This window comes from Thalia democratica, chromosome 4 (genome assembly GCF_965202585.1).
Source record: "Thalia democratica chromosome 4, ktThaDemo2.hap1.1, whole genome shotgun sequence".
Lineage (NCBI taxonomy): Eukaryota > Metazoa > Chordata > Thaliacea > Salpida > Salpidae > Thalia > Thalia democratica.
In genome coordinates, this window is record NC_139168.1 from 52,570,401 (window position 1) to 52,590,439 (window position 20,039).

At 25.4% G+C, this 20,039-nt stretch overlaps 1 protein-coding gene across 1 annotated transcript; it reads right to left on the reverse strand.

Annotated features, from left to right (window-relative positions):
• Window positions 1–469: 469 nt before the first annotated feature.
• LOC145835280 (transcription initiation factor IIA subunit 1-like) lies at window positions 470–1,508 on the reverse strand. The gene has a single exon (XM_082942851.1). The coding sequence runs from the start codon at window positions 1,466–1,468 to the stop codon at window positions 470–472; it is 999 nt and encodes a 332-aa protein (XP_082798977.1). The 5' UTR covers window positions 1,469–1,508.
• Window positions 1,509–20,039: the final 18,531 nt, after the last annotated feature.

Sequence of the window (20,039 nt, forward strand, 5' to 3'; positions counted from 1 at the left end):
AAAAGTTTAACATTTATTAGATATCATATAGCATCAGAATATGGTTCAGATGAAATTTTTTACTAATAAAATCTTTTTTTAACCGGAAATGTTAATACATCAAGAAAGCTGCTAAGAAAATAAAGTTGTACATAAATATTTATAACAACATAGTTTTATAATATATAAACACCAAACAAGAAATGTTCAACATAATGGAAAATCATGGTTGTCCTTACTCAAAATTTACTTGAAACAAAAACTTTTCAAACTTATTTTTTTTACTGCTCAGTTTTTAACTTTTAACAAAAATAACAAAGTTCAAAAATCTAAGTAATGTTAATCAATGAAGTATTTAATTACTATCTTTTCAATTCTACTTCTTGAAATTAACATCGTTAAACGTTATCAAATGGTAACATGTTGTATATTTCATGTTGGTATTACATCATATACAACCTCTGAAAATAATCTAACGTATCATCTAACTTTACCAATTGGCTTCTCCAACTGCCTTTTGGAAAACATGATCTCGCCCATTAAGACTCATGATGCCAACTTTTAAGTTAAATTTCCATCTACTTTTTGTGCGATGAATTTTGTCATACTGGCATACAACAACATTGTCTGTATCAAATAGCTCGGTTGGGTCTTCCTCAGAAGATACATCATCATCACTGCACAACTCTTTGTCTTCATTTTTTAAAGTTTTATTTGTATTATCATTTTCTCCATTTTCATTATCACTTTCATTGTCACTTTCATCGTCATCCTCTTCATCATCATCCTCTTCTTCTTCTTCCTCATCTTCAGAAGAATCATCATTTTCACCATCAAACTGTAATACAATCTTTATGCGTTTTTTACGAGACAGCTTTTTTTTGTTTGATTTATTCACTAGTTTATTATGAATTGATTTTACCATTAAGTTTGAAGGACTAGCTTGACATTTTATGTCAACTTCTTCAGGGCAGTCAGTACTTCCATCAATTTGTAATACCTTATTAGATGAAGTTGCAGACACATTGTTTGATGAGACAATTTGCTGGCTACCAACTAATTGTCCAGGTCTGCTTACATGAGCTACTTGAAATTTTTGTGGTCTACTATCACCAGCTTGAAACATTATGCCTGCAGGTAAAGCTGCTTGAGCCTGATGTGCAGCTCTTGAAAGTAAAGGAGTATGTTGTGAATATTGGAGCAGTTGTTGTGTAACACCATTTTTAAGGAGCATTGGAGTGGCTGATCTTCCTTGTTGCAGCATATATACACCCTGGTTTTGAATTTGATGATTTGAAACTGCTTTCGAGCTCATGACTTTTTCTTCCCAAGTCTTTTTAAATGCTTGAATTGTACTTTCATCAACTCCTTCATCAAGAAATATTTCCCGAGTGTTTGTACAAACATCATCAATTACACTTTGGTACAACCTTGATACAACAGTTTGTTGTTGAGGCACCATATGTGGATGTCCTCTTATACTTTGCATTTTTTTATTTACAAATTTGGTTTACTGTAAAAATGTTGAGGTATCTAACATGAAAAAAGGTTAGGTGCATATATAACAATATCTTACACAACATCACATTTATTTATGTTTCTCAGTGATTTAAACTATTCTAGCATTTTGTATTATTTTCATACTTAAAATTGCTTTTAGCTTAAACTTAGTTGTGAAATTGTATTACTTAACCATAAGTATTTTATAATTCCTAGAATGGTTCAAACCATAATAACTTTACAATAAAGGGTATAGGGATTCAACTTTTATTTTTACCAATTTATCTTACTTATAGTTTTATCTGAGCTATCAGACTATTTTAACCCCTTAAAAAATATCAAGTAAATTTTGAGATATAAGCGATCTAAGTTGGTATGCTCAAAATACCTAATGGAAGGCACAAAGTTTGGCCAACTTTTTCTAGAAATTTCATCCAGGTTTTCTGTATTTCTTCCAGGTTAGAAGACACGTTTCAAGGGCTATTTTTGGTTTAAAATTAAGTTATAAGTAAAACACTGTGTTAAATAGTACAACATTTTTAAGATATTGTTAAGCTTCTTTAAATATGTTTTTTAATAATAAAAATTTTTAATGATGATGACAAAAATTTTTTGTCTCCAATCAAAATTGTATTACCCTACATGTAAAAAGTGTTTAAAATTCCAGGTTTTTTAGTGATTTTGTTCAAAACTTTAGGGTTCTCCAGCATTTTTTATTAGAATTTATCAAATTCCAGCTTTTTCCAGTTATTTTTAGCTAAACTGAAAAATACCAGGTTTTTTGAGGACTCCAGGTTTTTATGCCACTCTGCAGGGTTGAAATTAAGTTTCAGGTAAAAAAATCACTACTGTTTTAACTAATTTCATCTACTAGAAGGCGCAGACTTTTTTAGAAAATATTACAATCTTGGCAGGCTGGGTTAAATCTTTTTAATAATAATACTTCAACTTGTTTCCATAACTAGAATTTACAAACTACTAAATAGGATTATCACTTCATATTTCAATAATGTTCAAATAAAACCTAACTTCATAAAATGCACTGCACACCTGAAACAGTTTAACTTATATTACTGTTATTCACGGTTGCTACTCTTAGAGTCAAAAAAACTCTCTTGAGTGACCAAAAACTCTCCAGAGTCATCATGGGATTTTTCAAATCTAAAAGAGTTAGCCTGAGTTTTAAAAAGAATTCAAAATATTTTGAGTTATTCTGAGCTGCCATGTGTCATCATAAGGTTTTAAAAATTTCAAAAGTATCCCAAGTTTTTTATAAAAAAACAAAACTGTCTTGAGTTTAAAAAAAAATCATAATATTTCAAGTTATCCTATGCTGTCTTGAGCCTTTTGGAGGTTTTCAAAATTTCAAAAATATCCTGAGATATCTTGAGTGTCCTGAGTGTGTGGCAACCATGTATATTTTTTTATATGGTTACTTAAGGTTTGTTTTCCAGGATTCCTAAATTTTTTCCAGATTTTTGAAAGTGGAAGTTTTTTATTACATTTATAGTAAAAAGTTAACTTGAAGGTAAAAATCTTTGCTAGTAGTATAAAATGTTGAAAAATACTGTAATTCTACCTCAAGTGTTTTATGATAAATAAAATTCTAAATGATAACAAAAAAAATGTTATTGTACATGATAGATGTTTTGTACATAATCAAAACTTTATCATTATTCATGTAAAATTTCTTTTAAACTTAAGTTTTTTTTAGTGGTTTTTGTTAAAAATTACATGTTTTTCCAGGTTTTTTTTCTACTCAAATTCCAGGTTTTTCCAGGACTCCTTGATAATAAAAGAACCCAGACAATAAGAGTAATTTTCCTGGAATTGATATAAAATAGACATTATCTTTTTGAAATTAAAAGGTTGTATAGAAGTTGACAAGCACAGTTATTCACTTATACAACCAGAAACACTTAACCAAGCTAATTGTTAAATATGAACCTTATTTGTATCTTTTGTGGGAAAGAACTTTATTATTAGCCATCTTTGTTATATCATGTAAGGTGTTAACAAAAATATTATTTATGTGTTTTTTTTTTTTTTTTGCAAGTTTCTTTTATTTTTACTTTTAATAATTAGTTTCGTGTCTGTCAAGTTCATGGTGAGGGTCCAACATTTTGTTTTAGAAAAAAATCATTTGAAATTATTTGTAAGCGTGAAGTACACATCTTAAGATACTATTTAAAAAACTAATAAGAGTTTTAAAATTTGAAATATATTTTACATGAAAGTTTTTTTGAAAACTGATTTTCTACAATTTTAACGCACTTTGCTTTAAAATTATAGAAAATGTATTTTTTTTTGATATTTTAAACATCTTGTTCAGAGCAAACTTTTTTAAATAAAAATTATTTGATAAAGTAAAAGATTTTTTTTGCTTATTTAACAAAATAAAATAATTTAAGAGATCTGTCTACTACAAATAAAAATTATTATTGAATTCAGACTTGAATGAGAAAAACTAAAAATAATTGCTCATAAACTGGAAAAGGGAAAAGATGTTTAAGTAAAATTGTCAATTTTTGCCTTTGTAGACTGTTCTTTCTTTAAAGAATCTAAAAAATTCTCTAACCTAGATTGCTTATATTTTAATAAAGAATTGAAATTTAGAAAAAGTAAATAGCAACTGAATAGCTTAGTTAATATTGTCAAATTAACTATATAAAAAAAAGTTTTTTCTCTCTTTCTATGGCCTGAATTAAGTATGTGACACCCATAGTAAAGTGTTAATCTTTTAAATATATAACTTACTAGTAGGCAAGCACATACAGAAACAATTCTGACCTAAACTTTTATTTAAAGCCTTAAGGGGATCCAACATTTTTTAATTAAAATTGATTATTATATTTAAGTTTAAAGTATAGGTTACAAGCAACTTTAATGGTTTTTAAAACTTAAATCAAACTTTGAAATATGGTAGTTTTTATATTTTGTTTCCAATACAAACATATGGACCCCAAATTCATCATTGTAAATTTTCTTGCAAATTTTTATTTGTCAAAATTAAAAAAATTCCTGCATTCAATCTTTTCAAATTTAATAATACACTTTCTGTGAAAATTTGATTAAGATTGCTTAAAAAATGAAGGAGATAGATTTTTAGTGAAATGGTCTTTTTTTGTGTTTTTAGTTTGCCCCTTCCATTAGGAACCTATTAAGGTCATTAACTTTGACCGCTCATATCTCAAAAAATACTTAGAATTTTTTCAAGCAATTCAAAACTTCTGATAGCTCAGACAAAACTCTATAAAATAAGATCAACTTGTAAAAATCAAGGTGGATCCCCCTATGCCCTTAAGAGATTAAAATTTCTGTTAGCTAAGTTAAAACTACTAAATTCAATCAACCTTTTAAAAAAGGTGGACCCTATATTTACAATTTTAACCCTTCTACTTACAACCATATATTGATAGAAAGTTATTTTATTGTAGTATTTTCAGTGGTATACTCACAATTACTATCTGCACAAAGTTTTTGTGCCTTTTTTATCTTATTTTTTTTCAAATCACTGTGACCCCTAAAACTTACCCTTGGTCGGTAAGCTGTTCTGCTGTTCTCAGACTTGATTAAACGGTATTGTGCGCAGGTTCAAACTGAGCAGTTTCTGTTGTAGTACTACGAGTTTATTTAAGTTAATATTTAGGAAATTCAACCCAACATTGTCATACACTACAGTGACATTATTGAAGCAGATTTTTTCGCACTTTTTAGCTAAATATTTTCATATCCTTTTTTTACACTTTTAAGCTATGATAGTTTATGTGATCAAGCTAATCATGTGATGTTAACTATAAACATACAAATGTAGAAAAATAATTCACATTAGCAGGTTTCCAACTAAATTTTTTTTTTTAACTTAGCAGGAAGACAAAAATTGATGATAACTTTAGAAATATATTTTATTAGCTAGAAGCTATGATTAAAAGCATATTTTTAACTGAGATTTTTTCAAAAATTTTATTAATAATATATAATTATCAGGGTTGCCACACTCTTTAGTCAAAAATAAACTTTCCTTAGTGACCTAAAACTGTCCTCAGCCAACCTGAGTTTTTTTAAATAAGTTTTAAAAACAAAGTTCTTTTACAAAATTACATAAAATATATTGAAACTAAGTTGATTAAATCTATTTCAAAATCCATAAAAAACTGACCTGAGATTTAAAAAAAAAACTTTTCTGATATTTCTATTAAAAAACAAAACTATCCAGAGTCAGCCTGAGTTTAAAATATAATTCGAAATATACTGAGTTATCCTGAGTTATACTGAACCATCCTGAAATTTTCAAAAAACTTAAAAATATATTGAGTGTCTGAGTATTATAACTGTGTGGCAAACCTGAATCATAAATTAATTTGGTTAAGTAACAACTACCATTATCAATATTTTTTTTTGTTAAATATGTATTTACTTGAAACAAAATATTTCTTCAGTCATTTACTGTGCACATATTTTTTCTTGGTAAAATAATAGCTGAGTGACCTAAATCTAGCTTGATTTAGAAAAAATTAAGCCTTAGTCAGCATAAGGTTATAATAAGTTTTAAAATAAGTTATTAAAACCAACTAAATAACTACTGTGTTATCAAGCTTAAATATTTATAAATAAGATAAAATTATTTTAAGAACTTGTTATCATCTAGAAAAAAAAGGCATTTATTTATTAAGAAACTAGGCCAAAATATGAGTATCATTCAGAGTTTTCAAAAAAAAACTTTTAACAAGTTTGAGTCGGCTTGAGAATTTTCAAAAACTTTACTAGCCTGAGTTGACCTGTGGTGTGGCAACCCTATTAATGGCATAAGTGGGAACAGTAAACCACTTTTTTTTACAATTTGATTATATTTGATGGAGTTTTAACTAAGCTACAAGATGCATTTTACTAACTTAAAAAATTCAAAACAGTTTTTTAGAAATAGCATTTCAAAATTGAAGGCAACAATGAGTTCCTTATGGGAAGCACAAACTAAAACAGCAAAAAAAGACTATTTCACTAAAAATCTATCTTCTCCTACGCTTTTTGAGATAAACACATCAAATGTTCAGGAAATTTTCCTTGCAATATTTAAAAAATTCTGTTAGAAGGAAATTTCAATAAATAATTTAAAAAAATTATAATAAAATTAACAAAAAAATTTTTTTTTTTTTTTTTATCATAATTTTTATTTTTTTAAACTCTGTTAGTACAGAATTTTTTAAATATTGCAAGCAACATATCCTGAAAGTTTGAGGTGGTTATCTCTAAAAACATAGGCTATGATAGATTTTTAGTGATTTCTAGTTATTTGTTGTTTTAGTTTGCACCTCCCGTAAGGAACCTATTGTTGCCGCTAACTTTGACCAGCTATCTCAAAAAAATTTTTGAATTTTTAAAATCAGTAAAAAGCATCTTGTACCTTAGTAAAAACTATATAACATAAGATCAAAAACCAAAAAATGGTGCTTACCCCCCTATCCCCTTAATACTCAATAAAATAACACTAATTTGAGAATAAGGTGACTTTTGTTGAAAACCCCAGGTCTGATCAGACTTTTATAAGTCTACATCAGTTTGAGGTTTTCCAAGCTTTATAGACAGAATAATCTAATTCATGGTTTTTTTCAGGATTCAAAGTTTATAAGTAACCTTGTCTACATACCGTGTTGTATAAAGGGAGTTCTGTATGTTAAATTTTGTCTTAACAATCTTATTTTACAATGTACCTGTAAAACAACTGCTGCAACTCATCTACTCCTCACAGTAACCAACTGTGTTCTGGACAAGACATTAAAAGATATCCATGGTATGCAGCTCAATAACCAAAAGGTTTTTTTGTGCACCAGATCTTAGGACCAAATATTTTGAGTGTCTATTTTGTTGTTCAATAAACTATATATATATATATAACAACTATACCATAAATGAATTTCAAACACTTATACTCAAACTCACTTTTGATAAATACTTTCAATGTAAATAAAAACTTTTGATGTGCAGTAAATAACTTTATTTCCTGGTAGATTTGACAATATATTTAGTCAAATAAGCAGGGTTGCCAAATGATTTTGGCAAACTTTCTCCAGATATTTTAAATTACAAGCTTTAGGGTTTATTTTTAGTTTAAATTAAGTTTAAGGTAAAATCTGTGTTAAATAGTATAATGACATTGAAAAGATATTTAAAAGATTATAGTTATAGTTATAGAATTTTTTCAAAAATTTTCAAATTCCAGGTTTTTCCAGTTATTTTTGGCCTAAATAATCAACTTCAAGATTTTTCAGGTTTTTAGCAATTGTGAATAAGGTTTTGAGTTTATTTCTACTTTTAAAATAACCCATAGTATAAATTCTATATATCAAAAATATTTAAACCAATCTTTTTGAGATCAATGTATTTAATTTCTTTTCTTAATATATATTACTAATTTATTTTTTTAAAATCATATTTTCTCTAAGATTTTTTTTTTAAGGTAGAAATTTAAGATAGGATATTTATAAAGTAGAGTAATTATCTAAACAACCTATAAATTATAAGACTGACCTGTGAAAGTTGGTGCTATTAACATTATCATTTTACAATTTTCTATTGGTTAAAACATTTCCACTAACATATATTAATAACAAAATAGGAACTTCAATTGGTTTTTGTACAATACATTTTAAACAGAAAGTTGTAACAAACAACTCTGAACACAAAACATTTTTATCAATGTGGTTGACGCATAGACTTTCAAATGAATAAATAATGTTCAAAATTAAATCTGGTTCTGCATTACTGTATATAATTTAACACTTTCTACTTTTATTTTTTAAGTTTGTAATAATTGCAAAAAAATTAGACTAGTTATAGAATATATATAAAGTTACAATTTGGACTTTACATAAGAACTTCAGTTTTTAGGCTTCAACAGGGACCCTGTATTCAAGTTAATTCGTAATCTATGTTTGTTTTATTTTTTTAACAAAAGTAAGTTTTTATAATAAACAAAACATTTTTATAGCTAAAAGCATGAGAAATTTATTAGTTTTTGAAACTAAAATATTTAAAAAATAATACTTGCAGAGACTTGGTTACTCTTGAAAACCATTTGAAATGATAAATAAAATGTAAAATATACTTTGAAATCTACCTAAACTATTTTGTGAGTTTTAAAAAATTTTTTTTAAAGATCCGTATAAGAATATTAAGGTTTTCATTAAGTAAATTTTTCATAACGATTTTATTAATAACTTGCGTCCTAATGGTTTGTCCTGGACAAGAGGTTAAAAGGTTTTTGTTGTTAGATCCACTCGATAACTAAAATTTTCTTCGTGCACCAGGTCCTAGAGCTAAATACTTTGAGCTTCTTTTTTATTGTCGTTTAATAAATTATAGATTGAATCAGTGAGTGTAACGTAACGTGAATCTAGATGCAAAATTTGAACCAGTTGTCGGAAAACTACGGCCTGCAAACCATTTGCAAACCGCAAAGCAAAACTCTTTGGTCAGCGATGTTCATTTTCATATTAATATTATTTTCTTACCCAGTAAAAAGTTTTTTTATTTCTAGTTATTTATTTTACATACAACTAAAAATGTAAAATTTAGACTTGACTTTGAATGAAAAGAAATAGATTTTAATTTGATAAAAAGGAATAGGTTTCTTTAAGCTATGAAATGAATTTTTTACTTTTAAATAAAAAGTTTGACAAAGTTGCTACTTATTTAGGCTTTGACAAATATTTAAATCAGCTATTGAAACCTAAACCTTGCTCTAAACAAGATGTAATTACATTAAAATAAAACTTATTCTCAGTTGCACACAATTTTTGTAAACTTAAACTAGAACAAAATTTTAACACCAAAGAAATGAGAAATAATTTGGCTAACATTAAAGGTATTAAACAGATCTCTTATTTTTTTTTACAGTTTATTATCAACAAAACAATGTTTCACTCATATATTGGCATATAGGAGATAATCAGTTGTTATAAACAAATCTGAAAAAAGTTTAGAACAAAATAAATGAAAGTTATGTAAAAATATTAAATGAAACAAAATAAAAACCAAAGTATTAAACTTAAAGTTTAAAAACTTAACTTGTGGTTTAACAACAACAAAAAATAAAAATTAACGATGTTAAACTTAAGTAAAAAATAAATAGTTATGTTACATTTTTAAGAATTTTATAGATACTATAGACTAAAAAAATAATAATAATTAATAAGTTAAAATAGTAGTAAACAAGACTTACATTGAAATTAGTTGCAATAAAATAGAAATACTATAGTAAACACAAGGTTTGCAATTGATAAAGTTTTACATAGACTGTTGAAAGTTAAAGCTCAAAATTTAAACAAATTGTTATTTCCAAACCAGATAAAGGATCAGGAGTTGAAATTCTTAATAAGGATAACTATATTCATAAAATGTTGAAAATTATAACTGATGAGACGCAGTTTTAAGAATTAGGACCTTTGAAAGATAATTTAACAACAATTAAGTTAGAAAATAAAATCTTTAGAACACTAAAAGGACTCGTTAAAACCAAAAAATTACCACAAGAAAATTATAATTTAACTAGATCAGTAAATTTTATAAGATTTGTTTATATGGTTAAACAGAATTATATAAAATTGATCTACGTCTTACTTACGCCTATACTCTCTATTTGATCTTGGCATCACGAGTTGGCAATGTGTTTAAATAGTTTGTTAGGACCAGTTTTAAAATATTTTTCAACATTTATTGTGAAAGACTTCTTTGAATTCGTATATGAATTAAAACATCGAAAAGCTAATGATACTTTTTTTTTACTCTTTTGATGTGAAAAGCTTATTTACAAATGTATCTTTAAATGAGGTGGTTGATATTTGGGGAACAGGTCTAAATTGCACGAAAACAAAATTGCACGAGGTTAATAAATTGCACGAGGGGACAAAATTGCACGAGAACAAAATGCACGAGTGCACAAAATTGCATAAAGCCAAATTCGCACGAGGGCACAAAATTGCACAAGGTAACAAAATTGCACGAAGACGATTTTGCACCAAGGGTCAATTTTGCACGAGTTACATTTTTGCACGAGAGTAAAAAAAAACAGAAAAAAAAAAAAAACATAATAAAAAAGAAAAACAGTTACTGACCAAAGATAAGGGTTAGGGGTAACAGTGATGGTAAAAAAAAAACTAATGATAATTATCATTAAAAAAAATATACAATACAGTAGACTACTGCTTAAGTACGCACTTTTTTCGGTACGCATCCCGCCTAAAATACGCACTTATTGAGAAAGACAAAAAAAAATTGTAATTTTTTTATATATTTTTTATAATTTTTTTCTCTGAGATTGTGACAGTTCTGTTATTAAATGTTAATAAACTAAATACTTATGTAGTGGTTGCAGAAAAGTGAAAAGAACAATGATATTCGAGCTGTAATGCTATAAAATAAATAAATCTAGATGACAAAGTTAAAAAAACCTACGAATACAACATATTTAAGTCATAATTTAATTTAAATGTACACACATTGTAGTTTAGAAAATGTTTGGTAAACACAATGTAGTTTTGTACTTTTCCTCTAACAAAACAAAATATGGAAAATATGGCTTACTTATTCTTTTTTATATCAATGACAGACATTGACTTTCTATATTAATGTATTTATTAATTATGTAGAAACTTTTTATAGAAAAATTAAATCATTTTAAAATTTATTAAAAAATTTTCAGATTAGAACTATGTATTAAATGTTTTTAAATAAAAAGACTTGCTTATTTGGCTTAATTATTTAGTGGCTAGATGTAAGAAAAAAAAAAACAACTAAATTTCAAAAATATACTATGTCGTCAAAAAGTACGCACTACCCGTGCTAAGTACGCACTTTTTAGTCGGGTTCATTTTGCGTACTTAAGCGGTAGTCTACTGTATTTAAAAAAAAAGCTACCGACCGAGGATAAGGGTTAGGAGATAAAAATATAGTAATTAAAAAAAATTGAAATTTCATATATTCACTTTACCCTCCGACTATAATTCTTCACACCTTTATATGTTAAGTTCCAAGTTTAATTGGAAGCCTGTATTCAAATCACAGATAAACCGTGCTTTTTTACCTACTACGCCCAAGAGAGCTAGTAGGTTTTTTACTGCAGGTTTATACTTAGCATATGACCACCTTGTTGTTTTACATTTTAACTTTCACATATAACACAATTTACTTATTAAATATATAAAATATCTGTATGGGATATTTAAATTAAACAGCCGACTCCTACTTTACCATTTAATTATTTTATTAATTATAAAATACTATATATATTTAATTCAGGTCATTATGATTTTATGTATGTCGCTGTAAATTAATTATCGGTCAGTACATTGTAAGCCTACTAATAATTATGTTTTTTGTGTTTTGTTTTTTCCTTAAAGTTTAATTTTTTTCCTTAAAGTTTAATTTTTTCATTTTTCACTTTTTGAATTTTACATTTGAACTAAATCTGCTTCCTAATTCTATATAACTTTGATTCAATCATTACTAACTTTCAATATATAATATACATGTTACACCGAGTTTCTGTGACTTTTATTGCCTTCAGCGTCGTTAAGTTTTATTAAATTTTATTGATTTACTGACTAATGGTTAATGTTTTATTTTTGTTCTAAATAGATTACATAAAAACAAAATTAACGTTCTTGCAATACAAATTGAATAGTTTAAATGGCCTCATTTACATTGTGACGTAATTATTAGTTGTAACAAATGTAATTTTTTCGTTAGTTAACGACAGTAAATTTTGATTTAGTTATCTTTCCTATTAACGTAAGTTGTTTGTTTATATTATGTTCTGTTGTGTAATTTAGCTTACTCATTTATTTTAGACTTAATAATTACAAATATCATATAGTTTTACAACAGTCGGATTTAATATTAAGTATTTCACCTATTAATAACTATTATCTGTAGAATATATCTTATTTTAATGAAAACATATATACACCTACTTTATTCTATGCTTCTATTCTCTCATTACAGTAATTATTTTTTTACAGAACCCAGTTGAAGTGTGTTGATTCGTTGACACACAGAAACATATGTTGGTAGAATAAAGGAAGATTACTGTATAATTTGTTTTTAATTAAAAAAATTAAATTAATTAAAAAATAATAATAACAACGAAAATAATTAAAAAAAAGTAGCCTACGGGCCGAGGGTAAGGGTTAGGGGTAATAGTGATAGTAAAAAATAAAATTAAATAAATAAAAAATTAAAGTTTATAAAATAATTATAACCTTCGTTCACTGGTCAATATTTAAATTTTCAATATTTTTGTAGCAAGACAAAAAAAATGGTTTAATCAAAACATTATTTCGCAGAGCTAACAAAATATCTTCTCAAGAAGTTTTTCAGATTGAACTTAATGTTATAAAAAATTCTATTAAAGAACGGGTATCCTAATCCTTTGAATGATTAAGTTTTAAAACTGAAATTTACAGATTAAATTACACAAAATCTTATGTTCCTGAGAAAAGTCTAGTTCTTTTGATTTTGCCCTATGCAGGTGAAAAATCAACTCAGATTGAAAAAAAATAAAGAAGTAAACGGAATACTATGCTGCTAATTTGTGCACACATGTATTGTAAAAACTGTTTACACGTTAAATTTTAAGATAAATACTATGTCTATTCTAATATTTTGAAATTAAAAAGAAAATGTTAACCAATCAAAACTTCTCATCATAGTACAGTATTCAGTTTTTTTTTAATTTTAATAAACTGCATAAAACTAATAACTTAGTAGTAATTAAAATACGGCAGTAAAAGATTTTCTTATCAAATTTTTAATTTTCTAACTTTATCCGAATTCAACAGTGAGTTTTTATAATGCTTTTGGTATATTTATAGAATGTGCTATTTTTCAAAAAAAAATCCATACTGTCATTGAAACAGGTTTAACATTTACTAGGGTGTGAATTTTAAATAGTGTCCCTTAAAAAAAGTTTCACATAATGATACTTTAATAATTTTTAAATTCATTAAAAAAAATAATAACTTTTAATTACTTTTTCTTACAATAGATGTGTAGTTTATTTTCTTTTTCAATTTTAACTTTAGTTTTAAACTATTTTTAAAACTAGTTGCATTTTATCTACAATTAAATCTTCACCGCTTGGACAGTTATTTCAGCAAATTATGAAAGATATTTGTTTTGTGTTTTTTTTTCGTCGTATAATCTTATGATGCATGTTAAATTTGTTTAATCATGTAAATAAATAGGCTATATTAATGCGGCTGGTTCATGTTTAAACTAGGTGGTCTCCAGTAACTTACTAAACTTACTGCTTTACTTACGAGTAGCTTACAGTAATAAGTTACAAAACTTATTTCTAAGTTATGAATAAAACACACTTTGAATAATTGCAATTTATTTTATTTTAAATAACAATTCTTAGTTCTGAAGAAAGAAACTATTAAATCACGACACAAATAAAATCTATCAAAAGTATTAAGAATCGTAAAGTTATATAAAATACTAACATCAACTCCGCGATGTAGACGTTTTCTTGATTCTCGAAACAAGTTAATGAAACGTCTTCAAGTAAGTAAAACAACTAACGCGTATTTAAATTAACTCCCTTGAATATTAATGTTGTTTTGGGAATTGGTAAAACTGTTTTGAGAAAACTTATCGAGTGTTTTTATTTTTACGAAAAACTCCGTATTTATTCACACGCTTTTAAAATTATAAAATGAAATTTATATTTCATTACACTTTTTGATTTATTTTTAAAAATTAGTGAATAAAGCCTGGTTAAAAACATTTTAAATCCTTAAAATCCTACTTAACTTTAAACTTTTACACAAGTGTTAAAAGCGCGGGTCAAAAAAAGTAAGAATAGAAACCTATTACATCAGAAATTACATATTATACAACAACTAAGATAAAACATAACATAAGGACGAAGTAAAAATGATAGTCATTTACCTATCTTTAATCATTCTCTCCGGCCTTCTTGTCTTCCGGCTTCTTGTAATCAGGCTTCTTGTCATCAGACTTCTTGTCATCGGGCGTCTTATTATCGGGCTTCTTGTCCCTTGTGCTTCTTGTCCTCAAGCTGCTTCTTTTACGGTGGTTAATTGTGGGCAGGAACAAGTTTTTTAAAATGCTTGTTCTTCTCTAAACTTCAATTCAAGTTTTCAAATTTTCATCAAATGCACTTGTTGATGTAGAAAATATTTTTTCATTGTCCATCATTGTAGTATTCATTTGAAATAACTCATTGTAAAAAAATACGCGATTCAAAAAAACAATGTTGAGATATTCTTTCAAGAAAGTTTAGTAAAAACTACTATGTTACTATGCCAAAAGACAATAACGAAACTGTCAGTATTTACTTTAAAACCCATTATTTTATAAAAAACAAAAAAATTCTAAGCATTTAAAGATGCACTGAAAAGAAAACTATTTTTAACTAACTATAAAAACTATAACTGTAAAATACTTTACACAACAATAAGTACTATTTTCATGCACAAACAAACTTTTAGGAGATTTAAGAATAAAGTATTTCTTTTTAAAGCGACCAAATACTTAATACATTATAGAAATTTATAAAAACAAAATTCAGCGAGTGCTTTTTTCTGATCGTTAACAGTCAAAACTAAATGGGAGTCGAAAGTACTTTTAAATTCAAAATTTTTAGGAAAAATTTATCACGAGTCGAATTTGAAAGCTTTAAACTTGAACTTGACTATTTTACGATCAAAAAAATCTGGTAGTTTTTTTTGTAAACAAAAATGTAGTTACTAATATTTTAATATAAAAATAGGCTTATTTAACTTTTTTATTGTATAATTGTTATGTCGTAGCTTTTAATTAGTAGTTCAGTTACTAACTGTAATTTAAAATATAAAATACTTTATAACACATCATTAAAAGTAAAAAAGCTATAAAATTTTACAACTCAGAAATTTTATCAGAAAAGAATACAAATCAAATACACTTAATAGTTTCTTTCAGTTTAACTTCTTAAAAAAATTACTTGACTTTAAAAAATATTTAAAAAGATTTTCAGGTTGATAAAGATTTACAATTTTTTACCATTATTGAAGTCTGATTTGTTAGTTTTGCGAAAATATTTACATTTTATCGTCAAAAGGGCTTTATGATAAATGTTAAAAGTTTTAGACCTGCTACTAGTAATTCTGACTCTTCTCTTTTCTGCGTTATAATTTCTTTTTTGTTAAAGGAATCAAATACTGCCAAATTGTTTTTCTCTTTAGGTAATATGTTGCTTGATACACTAGTTTCTGATTTTGTTTTTGAAAAATTGTAATAGCCTGAGTCTTGTTTATAACTTTTAAGCTGCACTGTTGGCACCTGATGTTTTGGCTCGCTATCATACTTTTTATTGTAACTGATATTTTTCTGCTGTTATTTCTGATGTTTTTCTTTGCTAAGTTTACCTTGTTTTGCTGTAAAAGCAAAAATGTTGCTTATAAGCTCTACTAGCTTTTATTTTCTGCTGTTGGAGGTTACTAGAATGATGGTTTGAGTTAAATATTTGTTGTTGAAATTTTTGATTGTAGTTTGAATTCTTATCTACAGCGTACTTAGACCCTTGAACTGTTTTACCATTAGGACCTGTCACGTTTGCGGCTTCTGACATGTTATTTTACCCGACAATATCAAACTGGACTTTTTCTCCTTGTGCAAGAGACCTTAAAGTTTTGTTTGGGTTGTTTTTATAATAGCTGTATAATGAACAAAAATATTGCTGTTCCGATCATTACGATAAACAAAACCGTAACCTTTTCGAACATTAAACCATACTACTTGACCAGTTACTCCAATTCCTATAGTGTTTTTGGTTACCTGAGCTTTTTCTTTGACTGTTTGAAACTCTTTGGTTGTATTAGATGTTTTTGTATGTAAGTGTTGATGACATGACAAACACTGTGCTATGTTAAAATTATTACTACTATTCCCATTGTATGATTTTCTTGGTTTAAAATTATCTCTATCTTGATTATGTTGACGAAAATTGTAATTATTATCAATACCATTATCTCTTAAATGAAAATGTTGTTGATTATTAGGACGAACTCGCTTATGGTAATTTATTTTAGACTTATAATGATCTTGCTCATACTGCTGTAGTCTATCGTAATTAACTTGCTTAGGCATTAATGCATTTTTTTATAAGCATTCCATATGGCTTGTCCTTTCCTTTTAAAGACATCTAAGCTTTCATCAAAATGTTCCCTAGTCTTATCTTTGATCGAAAAGGGCATTTAGTATGCAAGAAAAAACTTAATTCTGACCTGCTCTGGACCTTTGGCCCAACTTACGGCTGTAAAAAATATTTTATTAAAATTTGTACGCTCATTCCAAACTAGAACTTTATCTAAAATTTCAGCTTAGTGATTGTCCCTATTAATAAAAAAGTTTCTTAAAGAACTGTAATTTCTTTCATCTCGTTCTGTCATTTTATAATAATCTGCCAACTCTTCTTTCGGCTAAAACCCTATTAAAAACTTATACTTTTTTGTATTACTAGAAATACCTTCATTTAACATTTCCTCCTCAAAGTATCTTAAAGTGTCACGAGGGTTTCTCGCAAAGTCTAACCTTTTAAAGTTTTTACTCAGTCTTTGCGCCTTTAATGCATCGCTAAAATTATCAAAACTAGTATCATTACTTTCGTAATTATCGTAAAAAGGTTCGCGTTTTTCTAGCATCGCACGTTCGTAATGTGATGATCTATAATGGTTTAATATAATATTCAAATTTTGAATTTTGTTTTGCAAATTTGGTAACTCTTCTTCAGTTGTTAGCTGCTTAGCTTGGTTTGATTTCTTAAAATGTTGTTGAATACTGTTTGACTAACAAAATTCAACATCATCTTCCATCATCTCTGTTTGATGAAAAATATTAAGATTGAGATCGTCATTGTTGTTTGTGTGCATTTCTTCTGTTGACTGCTTAAAGATTCCTAACCAGAAAACATAAGGTTCTTGATAGACACTGCGTGGTCTCCACTTTTACCAAATAAGCTATATTAATGCTGCTGGTTTATGTTTAAACTAGGTGGTCTCCAGTAACTTACTAAACTTACTGCTTTACTTACGAGTAGCTTACAGTAATAAGTTACAAAACTTATTTCTAAGTTATAAATAAAACACTTTTTGAATAATTGCAATTTACTTTATTTTAAATAATAATTCTTAGTTCTGAAGAAAGAAACTATTTAATCACGACACAAATAAAATCTATCAAAAGTATTAACAATCGTAAAGTTATAAAGAATACTAACATTAACTCCGCGATGTAGACGTTTTCTTGATTTTCGAAACAAGTTAATGAAACGTCTTTAAGTAAGTAAAACAACTAACGTGTATTTAAAATACAAACGCTGATATATACGCGTCGGAATGAAATTAACTCCCTTGAATATTAATGTTGTTTTGGGAATTGGTAAAACTGTTTTGAGAAAACTTATCGAGTGTTTTTATTTTTACGAAAAACTCCGTATTTATTCACACGCTTTTAAAATTATAAAAAAAAATGTATATTTCATTACATTACAATCATTTATTTATATTAGGTTTAAATAAGTATAGTTAAAAAATTTCAGAGTTTAGTAAATAATATAAGTTGTTATTTTGGCTAAGGCATTAATTTAGAAAAAATAATTTCAAATTTTATGTCTGAAAAGTTTTTGATTTTTGTACTTAATTCGAAAAGTCTTTTTATAGATCATGTCTATCTATTATACTTTTAAACAACGATTTAGTGTTCAATGAACTAGAACTTTGAAATATATGAACAAAATTTAAATACATTACAGTAACCTCTCTCTTATTTACGCACACCCACAGTAAAAGTGCGTAAATATACGAGAGATCGTAAAGATACGAGAGGTACCAAATATACTTACTATAATGGCTTTCCCACTTTTATCAATTTGTTTACTTTATTTATAAATATGAAAACAAAAGATAAAACTATATACATATTTAAAAAAAAGGATTTAAATTTATATAAAACAATAATACTTGTAGAAAAATTTTACTTATTTTAATAATAAGTATATTTTTTCTTTATCTTGATTTATATGTGACTTATTTGATACTTAACATTTATATTCTATTCTACTTAGCAAATTCAATTTAAAATTAAGCATTTGTTTACAACTAAGAAATGGTGTAGTGTCTATATTAAAATTTGTTTCTATAGCCTTTTACAAAAATATGCATTTGGTGCTGTAATTGGATTTCTTCTTTTGAATAAAAGTATAAAAATTAATCTGTTATTATTAACAAATTTCTGATATACTGAGGTATAACTAAATGTTTATCAATTGTTCAAGGAACATAAGTTTACAAAGTCTAAAGAAATAGAGAGGTAAGGTAGCATTTGAAAACATATTTTAATATTAAAAATATACAATAAACCTATTATGTGCAATATTAAAAAAAAAGTTTAAATTTTTATTTTTTGAATTTTTTAGAATTCTAAAATGCGTAACTAAACGAGAGTGCGTAAAGATGCTAGAGGTTACTATACTTAAAATAAATAAAAAGTTCAGAAACTACAATACTATTAGCAGTACTATCGTTATTATTACTATTATTATTATTATCATTATTATTATCATTATTATTATTATTATTATTATTATTATTATTATTATTATTATTATTATTATTATTATTATTATTATTATTATTATTATTATTATTATTATTATTATTATTATTATTATTATTATTATTATTATTATTATTATTATTATTATTATTATTATTATTATTATTATTATTATTATCATTATTATTATTATTATTATTATTATTATTATTATTATTATTATTATTATTATTATTATTATTATTATTATTATTATTATTATTATTATTATTATTATTATTATTATTATTATTATTATTATTATTATTATTATTATTATTATTATTATTATTATTATTATTATTATTATTATTATTATTATTATTATTATTATTATTATTATTATTATTATTATTATTATTATTATTATTATTATTATTATTATTATTATTATTATTATTATTATTATTATTATTATTATTATTATTATTATTATTATTATTATTATTATTATTATTATTATTATTATTATTATTATTATTATTATTATTATTATTATTATTATTATTATTATTATTATTATTATTATTATTATTATTATTATTATTATTATTATTATTATTATTATTATTATTATTATTATTATTATTATTATTATTATTATTATTATTATTATTATTATTATTATTATTATTATTATTATTATTATTATTATTATTATTATTATTATTATTATTATTATTATTATTATTATTATTATTATTATTATTATTATTATTATTATTATTATTATTATTATTATTATTATTATTATTATTATTATTATTATTATTATTATTATTATTATTAATTATTATTATTACTTTTACTAAACTTAATATTTTTATAACTATTACAATGGGTCGGCAAACTACGGTCCACGGGTCAAATGCTGGTTAAAAAAAAATTAAGCACCAGTAACTGGT